Below are 17,789 nucleotides of genomic sequence, written 5' to 3' on the forward strand. Positions count from 1 at the left end.
TTGAGGGGCACTGCAGGGCTGGGCTAGCAGGGCGCTGTGGGTCAGGAGTGAGGGGCACCGGCAGAGCGGGGGTGGGACCCCAGGGCTGGGCCTGCAGGGGGCTGCAGCTCGGGAGTGAGGGGCACCGGCAGAGTGGGGGTGGGACCCCAGGGCTGGGCTAGCAGGGGGCTGCGGTGAGAGCTGATGCAGGTTCCCACGCCTGCGGGGGCAGCTGGGGGTTGTCTCTTGGCAGGCGTCTCTGGCTCTGCTCCACGGCCCGGGAAATGGGAACGGGCCCAGATGCTCGCGTCGTGTCAGCGTCACTGAGTCTGTTCCAGGCCGATGGGCTTCTACCTTGATAGCTTCAGCAGATGCCTCCCCTGCCCTGGAGGGAGATGAGCTGGGTGGGGGAGGGGAGGTCTCACCCCCCTCCCTTGCTGGAGGGGACCCTGGCCGGGCTGGGGGTGCAGGGGAGCTGTTGGCTCCGGGCTAATACAGGAGCCTCCAACTGCCAGACAGACAGAGCCGGGAGCAAAGCTCGCTGGGCCGGGGTGAGATGGATGAGGGGGGTCTGGGGGGGGCCATGGGGCTGAGCCCAGGGTGATGCAGGCTGGGTTGTGGGGGTTGTGAGCCTGGGGGATTGTCTCCCGGAGGAAGAGTGCGGAGCCCAGCCCGGGCCGAGGGGGGAGCCAGTGTTCAGTCTCCCAGCGCTGGGCCTTGCAGCCCCTTTTACAGTTGGGGAAACTGAGGCACAGAGTGTGGGAGGGTCCTAACCATGTGCTCAGACCACCAGTCCCTCCCTGCCTGGGATGGCTGTGTCCTGCCTGTACAGTTACCCTAATTGAATGATGCCTATGGGCAGGGCCCCAAGGCGTTGGCTCTGGGTGCAGCACCCCTGGGTGTTCCAGCAGGCCTGGGGTGTCCTCCCTAACTCTACCAAGCGGCATCGTGGTGCCCCCTCATGGGGCATGGCCGGGACCCTTCTTCTATTGCATGGCCGGTTGGTGTTGGGGGTTACAGCAGAGAGCAGGCCCTGTGGGCGGGGGAGGGACACGCAGGTGCAGCTGGAGGTGGCGGGGGCAGCGGGTTGGGATTGAGGGGCACCAGCAGAGCTGGGGGGAGGGGAGGGGGAACCTTGTCCAGGAGGCATCTGTCTCAATCCCTTGCTTCCCTCCTGAACCAGCACCTGCTGTAGGGGTGGGGGAGGGCATCACTCTGGGTCCCTGGGCGAGTGATCATCGCTGGTTAACTCCCCGTGTTCCTCACGTGGCCCTAGTGCTGGGGAGGGGGGCAGGAATGGCTCTTAAAGGGACAGGCTGTGCCCAGCTGGGCCGCTGAGTGGTCTCCAGGGATTCCTCCAATTCATTTCTCTGGCCTTGTTTCCTGATTGGCCTTTTCGTCTGTCAAGCTCCTTGTAGGGCCCGGCTTTACCCTCCCACCCACACACCCCCTGTTGCGAGGGAGGGAGCGGTAATCCCCATTTTGCAAGTGGGGAAACTGAGGCACAGAATGAGTCAGTGACTCACCCGAGGTCACATGACGAGTCAGTGGCAGAGACGGGACTTGACCCAAAGTCTCCTGTGTCCCAGCTCATTGATTTGTAAATGGCCGGCTGGAATCCGGAGCGCGTCCTGCCCCACGTGGTCCCTGGGTGGTACTGGCTGTCAACCCACTGCATGGGGTCCTGTCTCCTCGCCCTCCCTGGGGTCTGACACAGAATGGGGCGGGGGGGTGGGGGTGACTGAAGAGATTCACGAGCAGCTGCTGCCCCCTGTGCGCTCGGCTGTGTGGGGGGGTCAGGTCTGGAGCTCGCTGGCCCCTGCTCCGATTTAAGGAAACACAAACTCACGGGTTCCCTTAACATCCCCCCGATGAAAACCCTTCCTGCTTGGACTCTGTTCTCCCCCGGGTCTGGTCTCTGGCTGGGCCTGCAGGCGGAGGTTCTAGGGCGCTTGGTTTGGCCCAGCCAGGAAGTTGGGATCCGGGCGCCCCCCAGTTTCTGGGCTGGTGGTTCAGGCGTGGCTCTACCAGGGGCATTTACGGGAAAACTGGCTCTTTTATCTCCTCCGAGTTGAGTGGCTGCGGCTGGATTATTGCTCCCTAATCCGCGCCCGGCCCAGGCCGGTTGCCAGGCGATGCCGATTGTGCCGGGAACAAGAGCACCCGGCCATCCGAGGGGGAATGCGGCAGCAGGAGCCGGGCCAGGGACGAACAAATGCCTGCGGCAGGAGGGGAGGACGTGGGGCTGGGGGTTGCCCGGGCAGGGCTGGTTGAAAGAGCTGCTCCGTGCCCGGGGTCTGGGCTGGGCGAGGAGTCGTCGGGCTCTGCTCCGGATGGGTCCAGGCCTCAGACCCGTCACTGGTGCAGGGAGCCAGTCCCGGGGAGGGGCAGGGGTCCCTGCTCAGCAACCATGACCCAGGGTGGGGAGAGCAGACTGGGTTCGGGGCCCCCTGAATTGGCCAGGCAGACCCTGAGCTCTGCAGAGAGCTGGTTGGAGGCGGGCGTGGGGTGCGAGTGGGGTGGTGTCCCTGGCAGGTGGGTGATATGGGGGGTGGGGAGCGGTGCCCCCGTTGGAGGGCAGTGGGTGGGGGAGACAGTGCCCCTGCAGGTGGGTGGGGACCGGTGCCCCTGTGGGAGGGCAGTGGGTGAGGGGGGCACGGTGCCCCTGCAGGTGGGTGGGGAGGGGTGCCCCCGTGGGAGGGCAGTGGGTGGGGGGGGACGGTGCCCCCGTGGGAAGGCAGTGGGTGGGTGGGGGGAGCGGTGCCCCTGCAGGTGGGTGGGGAGGGCAGTGGTGCCCCCATGGGAGGGCAGTGCGTGAAGTGGGCAATGGTGCCCGCGGGCTCAGTGCTGGTTTCCCTCTCTCCCTGCAGGCTGCCTGCGTGGTCCCCCCCGTCTGAGCCCCCCACACCATGGCCATAGTGCAGACCCGGCCCGTCTCCATCGAGCCCGCTTCTGAGGCGGCCACCCAGCTCCGCGCCGGCGCCCGCTCGCCCGCCTCTGCCTGCGGCGCCATGGGGAGCGTTAGCAGCCTCATCTCCGGCCGCCCCTGCCATGAGCGGCCGTGCAAGGCCGCGCCCGGCCCCTTTCGCCAGCAGGACGGGCTGCTCCAGGGGCTGCCCCCCGCCAAGCCCTGCTCTGGCCCGGTGCCCGGGGGCGGCGCCTACGCCAGCGAGGACTTCTGGGCCAAGGCTGTGTCCCCCGTCAGCCCCTGCAGTGACGCTGAGGAGCCGCGGGACGATCGGGCTCGGAGCGGCAACATCCAGGGGCCGCCCCCGAGACTGGTCCCCGTCTCCGGGCAGCTGGAGAAGGTGAAGATGGGGGGGGAGGGTGCATGTGGCTGGGCTGTGTCCATCCCCTCCCCCGGCCGGGCCAGGCCATTGGGGCATCTGGGTGGGGCATCCTGCCTCCAGCAGTCACCAAGACCTCCGGTTCTGGAGACAGTTGCCCCATTCCCCAGCGATACACTTGCCCTGTTTAGTCGTCCATGGGGCGGGGAAGGGCTAGTTACTTCCTGACCCCCCCTCGCTATGGGCTTCCACCCTGACGTACAGCGGTGCTTTCCCCTCCTTACTTGGTATCCGTGCCATCATTAGTGGTGCCAGCAGGTAGACAGCACCAGGTGGGCAGGAGCTGCCCAAGGGAGCCTAGTCCAGCCCCAGAATGCTGCTCCTACCTTCCTGCAGCAGGGAGTTCCACAGGCCCTGTGCGGTGGGCATCGTCTCTCCCTGTACTTGGTCTTGGGGCCTGCTGTTGCCTGGTGGCTCCTTTGCTGCGCTGGCACGCTGGCAGCGTCCTGTAGCTGCAGAGGCAGTGGGCAGCTGCCTGGCATTAGTGGGTACCTGCTCCCCCCACTTTCCAGCTGCAGAGATGGGCTCAATTGACCTGGCAATGCCACTGAACCCACAGGCGTCTCTGGCTTCCCCTCTGCCCTGGGGGAGGTTCATTGTCACCGGCCCTAGTTTGCCAGGTCGACTGGGCTGTGGGCACACACTGCTTAATGTAAGAGCCACCGATCCCTAGTGCTCCTGTTCTTATAGGGGAAGTGGGTTCTTCCAGCCCCCCGCTGCCCCATCAGACCCGGGGCGCACTAACCCGTTGGTGCCCCTCGAGGGTGAGGATGGCCCCGGGCGCTTCCAGGCCAAGCTGTGGGAACTCTGCTACTGGTGCCCCCCAGGAGGGTGATCGTTGGCGCTGGGCCCTGGACAGCTGGTGCCCATGGCTGCCTCGCTACTTGGAGCTGGTTGTTTGCTGGCTTGTGCTTCAGGGAGCATGGCTCTTAAATCCCTCCTGCAGGCAACACCCCCTGGTGGGCAGCAAGTACCCCCCCTCTCCCCTCTGCCCCGAATGTGCCCTGCCTTGAGGTTTGGGGGTCCCAAGTGCGGGATGTGGGGAGGAGTTCCAGGGAGCTGGAGCGGCTGGCAAAGTCCATGCCCCAGCCTGGCCTCGCTCGGTGGTATTGCTTCAGCCCCAGAATGTGGCTCCTGCCTTCCTGCGGCAAGGAGTTCCACAGGTCCTGCTCCGGGAATCCTTTAACCCGGTGAGATCCCCTGGCAGGGCCATTGCAGGGCGAGCTGGGGACAGAGCTGGGAGCCCCATCTGCAGGAAGGGGGTGGCCTGGGGCTGGGGAAGGGATCGGGGTCGATGGCGGCTGGGTCGTCACACCCCTTGGATGGAGGGGAGCGCTCCTGGGGGGTGGGACAGAGGGATGCCAGAGCCAGCAGCCGAGCGGTGGTGTCTGAGGAGAGCAGGCGATGAGCTGCTCCAGGCCCCCTTGGGCGACTGGGAGCTATGGGAAACCCTGGGGTCACACTAACCTGCTGCCCTGGGCCCCTCGGATCCAGCTCGGAACCCCAGCCAACCTGCCCCTTTAGCCCGCTAGAGCTGCCCTGAGGTTCTGGGTCAGGAGCCCAGCCTGTGGCACGGGCCCGGGGGGGTGGGGAGCGCAGAGGCAGGCTTGGCCTTTGGCCTCTCTGCTGAGGTTGCCCAGCCCTGATGCCACCCTGGCCCTCTGCGCTGTGGGCAGCTGGGCCGAGACCCCCCTCACCCAGGGTTTTGAGCGCTGGGAGGCCTGGGGCTGGCTGGGAGCCGGCGATGGCTTTGGGGGGGATCTGGCTCAAAGCGAGTCGATGGCCCCGATCTGCCAAACTGCTCCTGACCTGCCCTTAGCAGAAGAGGGCAGTTTAGAAAATGGGCTATGGGGGGGGGTCCCCCTTCATTTCAGCGGGGGAGGGGGAACCACACAGAGGATCCGTGTCTGCTTTCGTCAAGGAAATGGAACATTTAGAGTTTTTTTTCCCAGTGAAAACCAAAGGCCGTTGCATGGCCAGAAGGAACCATTGCAGGGCCCCCTCCTGCCTCCCTCCCCCAGCCGCGCTCGCCCAGGCAGAGCCAGGGGGCTTGGGACAAGTGGCAAAGTAAAATGAATTGCCGCTGCTGGATTTTTCTCTTATTGGCCTCAGGCCCGGCTTGTGCTCCAGTAGGGGGGTCTGGCAGGGGGTGCGCTCGCTCCCCTCCCGGATCTCAGCTCCCCTGCCTGCCTCCTCATTCAGCCGCTGCTTCACAATTTTCAAGTCAGGAAAAAATGTCCTTTTCGCTGTCTGTATTTGAACAAAGGAAGGTGTGGGGTGGGGAGCCAGGACTCCTGGGTTCTATCCCTGGCTCTGGGCAGTGGGGTCTAGTGGTTAGAGCAGAGGGGTGGGGAGCCAGGACCCCTGGGCTCTATCCCAGGCTTTGGGAGGGAGTGTTGCCTAGTAGTCCAGACTTGTAGCTGCTGGCCCTGCTGCTCATTGGCTGGGTGACCTTGCTCAAATCACGTGCCCGCTCCGTGACTCCATTTCCGGGCTGGGGAGTGGGGGTGACGATCCCGGCACCGTCCCCAGCCCACGCTGTCAGACAGCGTGTAACAGCCGGAGATCCCAAAGCGCATTAGGAGGATGGCATCGCTGTCATTTGACAGAGGGGGAAACTGAGGCACAGAGCGAGGCAGTGACTTGCCCAAGGTCATCCACCCAGTGGCTGGGGGCCAAACCGGGGCTAGAACCCAGGTGCCCTGAGTCCAAGTCTGCTAGGCCACGCTGCGTCCCCACGAGGTGTTGATTAGAAGGTGCCAAGTCTGGCAGGCTGCATAGCCTGGGGCGCTGGGCCGGGTCTGAACATCTGGCAGGGGTGGCACCGTGTTGTGTCAGGGGTGTGGGGGGTGTCCTCAGCCCCCGTCCTGCCGCCCCATGGTCTCTGCTCTATGCCTTTCAGAACGTCGAGAAGACCCTGATCCGTCCGACGGCTTTCAAGCCGGTCGTGCCCAAGGGCAGGAACTCTTCGCTACCGGGGTACGTGGTGCCACGGCCCGGGGCGTCGGTGGTCCCCGAGAGCCAGGCCAGCCTCGCCCACCTCCTGGGCGGCACCGCGACCGCCAGCGCCGAGAAGCACCACTCCCTGAGCTGCCGCCACAGCGCCCACTCGGGCACCCTGTCGGACTCGGGGCGCAATTCCCTCTCCAGCCTGCCCACCTACAGCACGGGCTGCAGCCAGCCGCCGGAGCCGGCCAGCATCTCCATGGGCCACCTCAGCCTGGACAGTCACGGCGGCTACCCGGAGCGGGGCTCCCGGGGCCTGGCCGGCCCCTCCAACTCGGACAGCGGGCGCTCCTCCTCCAGCAAGAGCACGGGCTCCCTCAGCGGGCGGGGCCCCCCCTCCTCCGACGGCGGCTCCTGCGCCCGCTCGCCCGTCGAGGGCGACGAGGCTCTGCTTGTCCGCGAGCTGGAGGAGAAGCTGCGGGAGCGGGAGGCGGAGCTGCAGCACCTGCGCCAGAACCTGGACGAGAACGAGGTGGCCATCTGCCAGGTACCCGGCTCGGTGGGCGAGCCCAGCGACTCCCAGGCCTGCCGCCGTGGGCAGCTGGAGGCGCTGGGCGTGTCTGCGGGGGGCTGGGCATGTGGGTGGCAATTGGGAAGGACGGACGGGTCAGCTGGGTGAGCAGAGGTGGGGATGGGCTGCATGAGGGGTTGGGGGAGAGCTGCCCAGTAACCGGGGGTGGGGTTGGTGTTTGAAGGGCTGAGGTGGGGGAGGGGCAGGTAGCAGGCTTGTGCATTTGGAGCCTGATCCCTATGAGCGCCCCCTAGGGGTGCAGGCAGTAAATGCCTTCCCCGCTCAGGAGCGCCCCCTGCTGGAACTGCTGGAACCTCGGCAGAGCTGTGCAGGTGGGCAGGGGCACCACAGGCCTGGCCTGAGAATGCCAGTGCCGAGCATGGGCTCCCTGAGGGGGAAGGCAGGCAGGGGGCAGGTCTCAGGGTTGTCCGTGGGGCCCCATGTTCTCAGTGTGAACAGGCAGCCCGTGAAGCCTACAATACCCAGCATGCCATGCGCAACCTCCTGCAGAGTAGCCATGGCACTGCAATGCATGCTGGGAGCTGTAGTCTCTGTGACTCAGACCTCTGCATGTGGTCAGGCCCAGGAGATGCAATGCATGCTGGAAATTGTAGTCTCGCTGACCTATGTCGCTACATGCACTCAGGCCTGGGTGATGCAATGCATGATGGGAGCTGTAGTCTCCTGAACCGCATCTCCACATGTGCTCAGGCCTGGGCAATGCAATACATGATGGGAGCTGTAGTCTTGATGAGCCATGTCTACATGCACTGAGGCCTGGGCGATGCAATGTATGCTGGGAGCTGTAGTTTCCTGAACCACATGTGCTCAGGCCTGGTTGCCGCAATGCATGCTGGGAGCTGTAGTCTCTGTGAACCGCATCTCCACATGTGCTCAGGCCTGGTTGCCGCACTGCATGCTGGGAGCTGTAGTCTCTGTGAACCACATCTCCACATGTGCTCAGGCCTGGTTGCCATAATGCATGCTGGGAGCTGTAGTCTCTGTGAACCGCATCTCCACATGTGCTCAGGCCTGGGCGACGCACTGCATGCTGGGAGCTGTAGTCTCTGTGAACCGCATCTCCACATGTGCTCAGGCCTGGGCAACGCAATGCATGCTGGGAGCTGTAGTCTCTGTGAACCGCGTCTCCACATGTGCTCAGGCCTGGGCGACGCACTGCATGCTGGGAGCTGAAGTGGGTGCAGGGCACCCCCAGCGTTAGCGGAGGACGGCTGCGATCGGGGCAGCCCATGGGCTGCGCTGGGTCTGCGGGGCAGAGTTTGGAGGCCGTGGCCGCGCGGGGCCCCCCGGGTGACGCTCTTCCCCCGCCCCAGGTGTACGAGGAGAAGCAGAAGCGCTGTGAGCAGGAGATGGAGGAGCTGCGCCAGGGCTACGCCTCCCAGGTCAAGCAGGCGGCCCAGAAGGCCCAGCGCACGCAGCAGGTGCTGCAGCTGCAGATCTTCCAGCTGCAGCAGGAGAAGAAGAAGTTGCAGGAGGACTTTGCCCAGCTGCTGCAGGAGCGCGAGCAGCTGGAGAAGAGATGCGCCTCCTTCGAGCGCGAGCAGACCGAGCTGGGGCCGCGGCTGGAGGAGACCAAGTGGGAGGTGAGCTGGGACCGGGTGGGACGGGCCTGCTGCCCTTCGATGGCCGGCAGGGGACGCTAGCCAGCCACGGCGGACGTTTGCACAGGGAGGGTAGTTCACCGTCGGAGCCGTTCCCCCAGTGCTGGATTCTCCGCCCCTGGCAGTTCCGAATGCTGCCTCATGGTCTCCCTACTCGCCTCCCCCGTCTTGGGAGGCTGTCGTGGGGGGATGGGGGAGGACTCCTGTTCGGTGGGGGTGGGGGGCTTCTGGTTCTGCAGGCTGCCCCGTCTGGTGCCGGTTCTAAAAGCCAAGCCGCCCCGTTAGGAGGCAGCTCCGGTTCTGGAGGTCGCCCTCTTGGAGGGCGGTGGGGCGGGAGGGCTCGCTTAGGCCGATGTGTCATTGGCAAACATGTAACTTAGAGGTAGGATCCTGGTTCTGGGGGCCACCCCATGGTGGAAAGGGGTGGGGCCTGGCTCGGGCAGCCCCATTGGTGATGGGGAGGTGGGGGCGGAGTTCTGGGGGCCACCCCATGGGGAGAAGGGGCGGGTCCTGGCTCAAGCAGCCCCATTGGTGATGGGGAGGTGGGGGCGGAGTTCCAGGGGCCACCCCATGGTGGAAAGGGGCAGGGCCTGGCTCGGGCAGCCCCACTGGTGGCTGGATGGGTGGGAGGTTCTGGAGGCTGTCCAATGGCTCGGGGGACCCTAGCTCTTTTTGGGGGTGGGGTAGGGCCAGCCCCAGGGTCTAATCCCCGCTCCGCCCCGCCCCCCAGGTGTGCCAGAAGTTGGGCGAGATCTCCCTGCTGAAGCAGCAGCTGAAGGAGTCGCAGGCGGAGCTGGCGCAGCGGGGCACCGAGATGCTGCTGCTGCGGGCCCAGCTGCGGGAGGCGCGGGCGGAGCGGCAGGCGGGCGAGGAGCAGGCCCTGGGGCTGCAGGAGGCGGCACGCACCCGGGCGCTGGAGCTGGAGGTGTGCGAGAAAGAGCTGCAGCGCCGGAAGGGCGAGGCCGAGCTGCTGCGGGAGAAGCTGGGCCGGCTGGAGCAGGAGGTGGCGGGGCTGCGGGGGGCGCGGCGCCAGCCCCGCTGCCCGGAGCCGCCCGAGCCCAGCCTGCTGTGGGCCAGCGACGAGGCCAAGGCCCAGCGGCAGGCGGCCGAGACGCTGCAGGGCCTGCGGGCCGAGCTGCTCCAGGAGCGCCGGCGCGGCCAGGAGCAGCGGGCCGCCTTTGAGGCCGAGCGGCTCACCTGGCAGGGTGAGAAGGACCAGGTGATCGGCTATCAGAAACAGCTGCAGCACAACTACATCCAGATGTACCGGCGCAACCGGGAGCTGGAGCACCACCTGCACCAGCTCAGCCTGGAGCTGCAGGCCCAGCGGCTGGACGAGTGTGGCCTGCACGGGGCCGAGATCTGCTTTGAAGAGATCACCGCCACCGAGATCTGAGCCGGGCTGTGCCGGCTGCCCCGTGAGCTAGAGGGGGGTTAGCCGGCTGCTTGGGGGGCAGCTGGCAAAGGGGCCCATGGCTGGTTCATGGGGGGGAGGGGGAGCTGGGCCTCTGGCTGCTGGGAAGAGCCGATTAACAGCTGATCCCTTTAGCGCTGGGGAGGGGATTAGCAGCACCTGCTTGTAGCCGGCTGGGGGGTGGCAGGATCATTTCTCTGCCGTATGGGCCCTGTCACCCCGCCCGCCGCGCCCCAGAGCCTCCATCGAGCTGGGAGGAGGTAGCAGGGCTGTGTGGTGGTCTGCATGGGGTGAGGCCCCCTCCTGTGCCGGGGAGAACGGGTCCCTCCGTGGCTGCCAGGTGGGCTGGCGTGAGCGCCAGGCTTGGTGGCACAGCCCCGCAGCGTGTTGCCTGCCAGCCTGCTGTGAGGTGGGGCTCCCCCAGGGGTGGTCTGCGGTGCCAGCTGTGAGAGCAGCGCCGTGCCCCGGGCTGCCCCCCCAGGGGGGCTTGCAGGCTGGGGCTTTGCCCAATCAGTGCAGGGTCCAGCCCAGGGCTTGGGATCTCCACGCCCCTCTTGGAAATCGGCTTCCTCCTCCTTTTGTGGGCCTGCTCCCCGCAGAGGCTGTATCGGCGGGCAGGGCACAGGGCAAACACCGAGTGGGGGACGCGCCTTGCGGCTGGACTCACCAGGCAGGAGCTAGTGGGCTGCGAGCAGGGCTGCTCTGCCCTCAGTGTTTAGCCCCCGTGCCTGGCATCCCCTGCCCGCGGCCCATCGGGTTCAGTGGTCCCTGCGCCCAGCCCTCTGCCCGGAGGGATCCTGCCCAGCCAGGCTGCCCCTCTGCGTTCCAAACACCCGGCTTTGCAGGGTTGCGTTTCTGGGCCATGCAAATGTACTCTATTTTTGTAGGCCCTACAGAAAGGGGTCTGGGCTCCCCGGGTGCAGTAGCAGTTCATTAGCCGGCGTGATTCCGCTTCCCATCCCTTGGCCGGGAGGTCTGCGCACACCCCTGCCCTTCGCCTCCTGTTCCCGTGGGCTGAGCTCTGCCCCTGCCCCTCCATTGCCAGGGGCCTGCGGCACGGTTTTGCTAGCCAGCCCCAGCCTAGCTTTGCCTTTTGCTTCTGGCCCAGCATCTGCCTCTGCCCGGCACGTCCCGTCTCTCCCCCCCCGCCCCCCGCTGTGACCACCTCTGCATGGGGTGCTACTCACTGCCCCACCCTTGCCCAGCCCCCACCCCCATGCCCGCCTGTGGCGAGGCAAGGGCAGCCGTGCTGTGGGCGGGGGCAGGGCTGTGTGGTGCCTGGCTGGCGTGTCCCAGGCTGCCCTGGGACTGGCCCCATGGGCAATACAGAGCTAGGCAGGGACTTTGCTGGGCCAGGCCCTGGGCACTAGCTCCCTCCGGGGGAGGGAAATGCTCCAGCCCTTCCTGTGGGAGTTTCACATGCAGGGGACCATGCAGCAGTAGGAGGCACCCCTCCCCCACCTGTGTGTGTGTGGGGGGGTCCTGTGCTGGGAGAGGCGGGGCGGGGGGGGGGCAATGGTGAGTGGGCCAGACGCCTGCCAGCCCTTGGCTGAGTCACATCCTCATTGGGCCCCTTTCCTTACATTGGGCTGGGCCCCCATCCCGCCCGCAGGTGCCAGCCCCTTCCTGGGGCCTGCTCATACCAAGCCGAGGGCACAGAAAACAGGGGAAGCTGGGGGAGGGGGGTGCCTGCCTTGCTGGAGTGTAGCCGAGGGGCTGGGGCAGCTGCTATGCCCAGCCTGTGCCCCCCTCTGGGAACTGATGTGCCCAATCGGGCACTGGCAGCGTCCCCAGCCTGACCAGCCCATCCCTCCAGCTACAGCCCCCCCCGTCCGCCCTGGGGTGCCCGGCTGCCCTGGCACGAAGGGCAGGGTTGGCACTAGACCAAAGGAACATCTGGGCTGGGTCCATCCATTCGTTACCAATCCTCCCCCCTGCCCCAGGCAGCGCCAGCCGGTGGGTCGGGGTTTTTTTACTTTATTTCTGACCTTGTCTGGTTCTCAGGCTGTGTAAATTTCTTGTACAAACCGAGAGGAATGTGCTAATAAAACCCACCCCTCTGTTTTTAAGAGACGTGTGTGTGTCTTGGGCGGGGCGGGGGGCAATGTGAGCACCCCCCACGGGCCATTGCCCTGCTGCCCCTCGCCCTCTTCTGTGAGATGCCAGGGGCTGGCTGAACCCGGGTACCTGTAAAGTGCATGGGGTGCCCCACACAGGTTAACAACCTACAGTGGGAGCCGGCTAGTAGAGCGCTCCCCGGGGGGCAGGGGTATGGGGGGGTCATTGCACAAGCAGCCTGCTTGAAGCAATGCTCCCCCCCCCCCCACAGCCAGGCTGTGGCATGGGAGCAGGACAGCCCCCCAGCAGCTCCTGGCAGCAGTAGTAGGGCTTTTAGCCTCTCCCGGGCCCCCCAGCTCAGAGAGGGATTGTGGGGCTGTGGCTGGGAGCTGCCCCGGCCTGCGAGGTGCCAGCTGGACTGCGGCACATGGGGGGCCTCGGGCGCTGCCCTTCCAGCCTCCCCCCCCGGGCTGCTGGAGCAAGGACAGTCCCAACCCCGTGACCCCTCCTGCGGGAGCTGAGCACCCTCGCTGGTGCCACATGGTCCCCCTAGGGGCCGGCCCGGCCCCCTCACTAGCCCAGCATAACACGGTGACCTGTCACCTGCAGGAGGCGACACGTGGGGGCAGCCTGGCTCAGCTGGGGAAGGTGCGGGGTAGGCGTGGGTTGCAGCCCCATGGCATGGTAGCCCCCTGCTGCTCCCCCCTGCCCCCGGAGCTGAGTCTTGCCCATGAACCCAAGACCAGCATATCAAGGACGTGCCAGGCCCAGGCCCAGCTGAGGCCACCTGGTGCTCTCGGGCAGCGCACTGAGCCGGGGGGGGGGCTCTTCCCCCACTCCTGCCAGGCTGCAGTCAGGCTCGTGGGGCTGGATGCCCGTCGTTGCGGGCTCTGCTTGTCCTGCCGTGGGCCTGGAAGACGTCTGTCTGGCTGTCCCCTCAGCCCGTCCCTGCTGGCCTGGCACCGTCCCTGGCTGGGCTGTGTCACGCCTTGGGCACCTTCACCACCAGCTCCATGGGCGCCTGCCGGTTGGTCCTGTAGGCCTGGCGGATGAGGTCCACCGCTCGCTGGTGGGTGACCTTCTGCAGGCTTGCCCCGTCCACCGACACCAGCTCGGCCCCAGCCTGGCAATGCCCGAGAGACAGGGTTGGGAGCCTACAGGGATCGGTCGCCAGCCACTGACATGCAGCCACCTCTGGGGTGGGGCACAGCAGCTGTGGCAACCCTACACAATGATGGGGGCCAAGCAGTGACAAACTCCCCTGGGCCCGGGGGGTTGGTTAAGGGCAGGGCAGCCATGGTGGGGAGAATGCAGAGCACCGAGGGGAGGCATTGCCCTCCACTCTGCCTGCAGTGGGGCACCTGTGGGCCTGGCGCCAAGCCAGCTGCCAACTGGTGCTGTGGGGCAGGGCGAGGGGGTGGTGGCTGCTGGGTGAGCACCACACTGGGCCAATGGGGTCTGCGTGGGCCTCCCGCTCCCCAGCACAGCCCAGCTTTGCCATGGGTGGGGGGCTGGGTGCAGTGGCTGTGGGCGTACAGTGCAACCCAGGGCAGGGCAAGCATGTGGTTTCCCAAGTTGCATGCAGGCAGGGGCAGCTGGCTCTGGGGGGCACCTAGCCCCCCCTGTCGGCTGCCCATGCCCAAAGGGGGCTTGACCCCAGCCAGCTCCTCCCCACTCTGGGGGTTGCTGGATGTCCTGGGCCAGTGGCTACTTCCCCTTGGGGCTGGGCTAGCCCTGCAGGACCAGTGGAGCTAGACCAGGGGTGGGCAAACTACGGCCCGCGGGACCCTCCTGCCCAACCCCCGAGCTCCTGGCCCGGGAAGCTCGCCCCCGGCCCCTCCCCCGCTGTTCCCCGTCCTTCGCAGCCTCAGCTCGCCCTGCCACAGTGCTCTGGGCTGTGAGCTCGCGGGGCAGCGCGGCTGCAGTGCCCGGCCTGACCCCGTCTCTGCTGCGCGGTGCACGGCTGTAGCCCCGCCAGTGCTCCAGGCAGCACGGTAAGGGGGCAGGGAGCAGGGGGGTTGGATAGAGGGCTGGGGAGTTTGGGGGCTGGTCAGGGGGGAAACGGGGTTGAATGGGGGCAGGAGTCCCGGGGGGCAGTCAGGAAGGGGAGGGGGGGTTGGATGGGGCAGCAGGGGGCAGTCAGGGGAGAGGGAGATGGGATGGTTGGATGGGGCAGGGGTCCTGGGGGAGCCATCAGGGAACAGGGAGAGTTGGATGGGGCAGGGGTCCCGGGGAGGGGGTGCATAGGAGGTGGGGGCTGGGCCATGCCCCCCTCCCCTCCCCGGCTCTCCATACAAGTTACGAACCCCGATGCAGCCCTCAGGCCAAAAAGTTTGCCCACCTCTGAGCTAGACCCTGGCTACTTCCCTGCCAGGCTGGGCTGGCCCCACAGGAAGCCCTGTCCCCCCCTCCTGTCTGGGCTCCAGGCTACATCAAGGGTGGTGGCAGAGCTGAGCAGACAGGGGTACCAGGGAGGGGGCTAGTGGGCAGAGTGCTGGGCTGGTACGCGGGATATCTGGAGTCATGCATCTAGTTTGGGGCCCCGGAATAAAAAAGGATGTGGAAAATTTGATACTTTATGATTCTACGACAGCTGGGTTCTAAGGGTCTACCACAGCCTCCCTGAATGTCACCTCATCGTGCCATGCCTCAGTTTCCCCACCGCTAGTGGGCGGAAAGTGACCCTGGGCAGCAGAGTGAATGGCTGTTAATGCTTTAAAATTCGGGACTGCAGGGGCCCATCCTGCCAGCTGCTTCCAGGGGTCTGGAAGCCATCAAGCTCCAGGCTGGACACATCCTGCAGCCTTGCGCTTACAAAGAACCCTTCCAAATGTGACCTGAAGGGTACCTGACGCCAGAGCTGGTCTGTCCCGCAGAGAGACCAGTTAACCGCCCCGGGGGTTAGCCCCAGCCCCAGCAGGGAGCTCCCGCCCTTCCCCCCCGCCACTCCCCGTACCTTCAGGACCCCGCTCAGGAATGCCGCCCCTCCGGGAAAGATCTTCTCGATCCTCACCATCGGCTGCACCTTGGACTCGATCCCGCCCGAGATGCTGATCCCTGGAAGGCAACGAGGTAGCGGTGGAGCAGCCCCAACCTGTCCAGTCTGCCCGGACCCCTCCGGCTGGTGCCAGGGCCCTGGCACCTGTGGGCAGCCCCCAAGGCCTGACCCGCTTCAGGCAGCCCTGGCCCTACAGCTGGGATGTGCAGGGTGTGGGGGGTGGAGGGCTAGTGACCCCACGCTGGCACCATTGCAGGCTCCGGTACTCACACCCGCTTCCAGCCCCATCCCCGGCCCGCGCCCCACTGCGCCCACCCAGTGCTGGGTCCCCCGCCCGGTGCCTTTGGCACCCGAAACTGGATGGAGACTCATGGTAGTTGGGGGGGGAGCGCTCCCTTCAATACAGATACCAGCTTCCCACCCCCCCACCCCCGACCTCCAGGACCATGCTGGGCCCAACTATGACCCCTCCCGGGCCTGGGCCAGGCTGGTTTTCAAATGCCCATGTGACGGGCGCCCACGTTCCTGAACTTCGACTCCACGGCCGGCCCAGGTGCTGGGGTCTGTGAGCACGGCCCTGGGGGGACTCGGCTGCCCCGTGACTGTGCCCATCTCCAGCCCCTGCGTGGTGCCCACCGTGCCCCAGCCCACCTGGCGCCTCCCTGCCACAGCCGCATGTCAGCTGCCACCTGGGAAAACCCCAGCCCGGGTGCAGGAGCAGCGGGGCGGCCTGGGATGACAGGTGGAGGCTGCGGGGAGCCCAGAGGCAGGCGGCTCAGGGGACAGGGAGGGGCTGCAGGGAGCCCAGCAACGGGGGGCTCTGGGGGTACACAGGGGGCAGGGAGGGGCTGCAGGAAGCCCAGAGGCTGGCGGCTCAGGGGGCAGGGAGGGGCTGCAGGGAGCCCAGCAATGGGGGGCTCCAGTGTGCACAGGGGGCAGGGAGGGGCTGCAGGGAGCCCAGCAGTGGGGGGCTCTGGGGGTACACAGGGGGCAGGGAGGGGCTGCGGGGAGCCCAGCAGTGGGGGGCTCTGGGGGTGCACAGGGGGCAAGGAGGGGCTGCGGGGAGCCCAGCAGTGGGGGGCTCTGGGGGTACACAGGGGGCAGGGAGGGGCTGCGGGGAGCCCAGTAGTGGGGGGCTCCGGGGTACACAGGGGGCAGGGAGCCAAGCAGTGGGGGGCTCAGCAGGGTGCCACTCACCCAAGGACTGCCTGAGCTTGGAGAGGCGGACAGTCATCAGCTCGCACTCCTCCTCGGCCGGGCCGTTGTGGGCCAGCCCCTCTACCCCCTGGGCCCCTTGGCTGGGCACCGAGGTGCCCGCGAACAGCTGGCAGAGCCGTGGCCGGGCCCGCCGGGGCTTGCTGAGCCCTGCGTAGAGCCAGTCCTCCCCTGGCTCGGCCACCCCCTGCCCGTCGGGGGAGCTGGGGGCACGCGGCCGCTCGCCGCCCTGCCCCGCCGGCTGTGCCAACGCCTCTGCGGAGGGGTCGGGTCGTGGCACCAGTCCCGGGCTCTGGGCAGGCTCCGCCAGCAGCCAGCTGGGCCCACTGGCAGCTGGAGATGCAGGGGGGCTGGAGGGGGCAGCGCAGGCGTCCACGGGCACGTCGGGCAGGGGCTTGTAGCCGCGCGGGTGAGTCTGTCTGCGGGAGCCCTTCAGCCGCTCCGGCCCTGCCCTCGGCACCAGCCCCACCTCCTCCTCGGCGCCCCCCGGCTCCGGGGCCTGGAGCGGCTGCAGCAGGAAACCTCCCCGGCGGTCTGCAAGGGAGAGACGGGCTGTTAGCAACGTGCCGGGGCAGCCCCCAGCCCTATCCCCCACCCACCTGGCCTCCGAGACCCCCCGGGCCTAGCCTCTGAGACCCCCCCAATCCCAGCCTCCGAAACCCCTCCTCCTAGTCCTGCCCTGGCCCCGGCCTCCAAGTCCCCCCAATCCAGCCTCCGAGACCTCCCTAGCCCTGCCCTCTCCCCAGACTCCCAGCCCCCCAATCCTAGCCTCCGAGACCCCTCCTCCTAGCCCTGCCCTGTCCCCGGCCCCCGAACCCTCCAATCCCAGCCTCTGAGACCCCTCCACCTAGCCCTGCCCTGTCCCTGGCCCCCGAGACCCTCCCAATCTAGCCTCCAAGACCCCTCCTCAGCCCTGCCCTGTCCCCGGCCCCCGAGACCCCCCTGAAACCCCTCCTCCTAGCCCTGCCCTGGCCCCGGCCTCCGAGACCCCCAAATCCCAGCCTCCAAGCCCCTCAATCCCTGCCTCCGAGACCCCTCCTCAGCCCTGCCCTGTCCCCGGCCCCCGAGACCCCCCTGAAACCCCTCCTCCTAGCCCTGCCCTGGCCCCGGCCTCCGAGACCCCCAAATCCCAGCCTCCAAGCCCCTCAATCCCTGCCTCCGAGACCCCTCCTCAGCCCTGCCCTGTCCCCGGTCTCCGAGATCTGCTGGCCTCCGAGAACCCTCGGCCCCAGCCTGTCCCTGTCCCCCGAGAGGCCCCAGCCCTTTCCTGCCCCATGGCCTCTGAGCCCCCCTGAGCTCAGCCCTAGACACATCCCGCCCCCCCACCCATGGTCCGACCCCGTCGGTGGAGAATCAGAGCATGTAGCAACTGCCTTTTGGATCCCGGCCCCAGGGCTCCAGCCACCCTCGCTGCCAGCCCCTGGCAGGCCCAGAGCCCGGCCCTGACGGGACCCACAATCCCGTGGGCGCTTGGGGCCGGCTGGGAGGTGCGGGAACCACCTGACTCAGCCGGCAGCCAGTGACTGTGTCGCCCTCTAGTGGACAGAGCCCACAGTGCAGAGGTGCCAGCCCAACATGTGCAGCCAAGGTGGGGGGTGGGGAGCAACAAGGGGAGGCAAGCAGTGGGGGGGCTGGGCAG

At 67.1% G+C, this 17,789-nt stretch overlaps 3 protein-coding genes across 10 annotated transcripts in view; 2 read left to right on the top strand and 1 right to left on the bottom strand.

Moving 5' to 3' along the window:
• Positions 1-10,350, top strand: part of LZTS2 (leucine zipper tumor suppressor 2) — a 42,570-nt gene extending 32,220 nt beyond the window's left edge. For all 4 annotated transcript variants that reach the window (XM_054033414.1, XM_054033416.1, XM_054033417.1 and 1 more), the window contains 4 exons: positions 2,850-3,287; positions 6,229-6,819; positions 8,178-8,447; positions 9,196-10,350. In XM_054033414.1, coding sequence (XP_053889389.1) covers positions 2,889-3,287; positions 6,229-6,819; positions 8,178-8,447; positions 9,196-9,861 — 1,926 coding nt within the window. In that variant the 5' untranslated portion in view covers positions 2,850-2,888 and the 3' untranslated portion in view covers positions 9,862-10,350. The remainder of the gene's footprint in view (positions 1-2,849; positions 3,288-6,228; positions 6,820-8,177; positions 8,448-9,195) is intronic.
• The window catches only part of TWNK (twinkle mtDNA helicase), a 100,499-nt gene that overhangs the window by 65,193 nt on the left and 17,517 nt on the right, over positions 1-17,789 (top strand). The window lies entirely within an intron of this gene.
• The window catches only part of PDZD7 (PDZ domain containing 7), a 35,962-nt gene continuing 30,013 nt past the window's right edge, over positions 11,841-17,789 (bottom strand). For all 4 annotated transcript variants that reach the window (XM_054033405.1, XM_054033406.1, XM_054033407.1 and 1 more), the window contains exons 14-16: positions 16,133-16,684; positions 14,894-14,994; positions 11,841-13,060 (exon numbers count right to left, since the gene is read on the bottom strand). In XM_054033405.1, the coding sequence (XP_053889380.1) occupies positions 12,920-13,060; positions 14,894-14,994; positions 16,133-16,684 (794 nt within the window). In that variant the 3' untranslated portion in view covers positions 11,841-12,919. The remainder of the gene's footprint in view (positions 13,061-14,893; positions 14,995-16,132; positions 16,685-17,789) is intronic.

This window comes from Malaclemys terrapin, chromosome 7 (genome assembly GCF_027887155.1).
Source record: "Malaclemys terrapin pileata isolate rMalTer1 chromosome 7, rMalTer1.hap1, whole genome shotgun sequence".
Taxonomy (NCBI): Eukaryota; Metazoa; Chordata; order Testudines; family Emydidae; genus Malaclemys; species Malaclemys terrapin.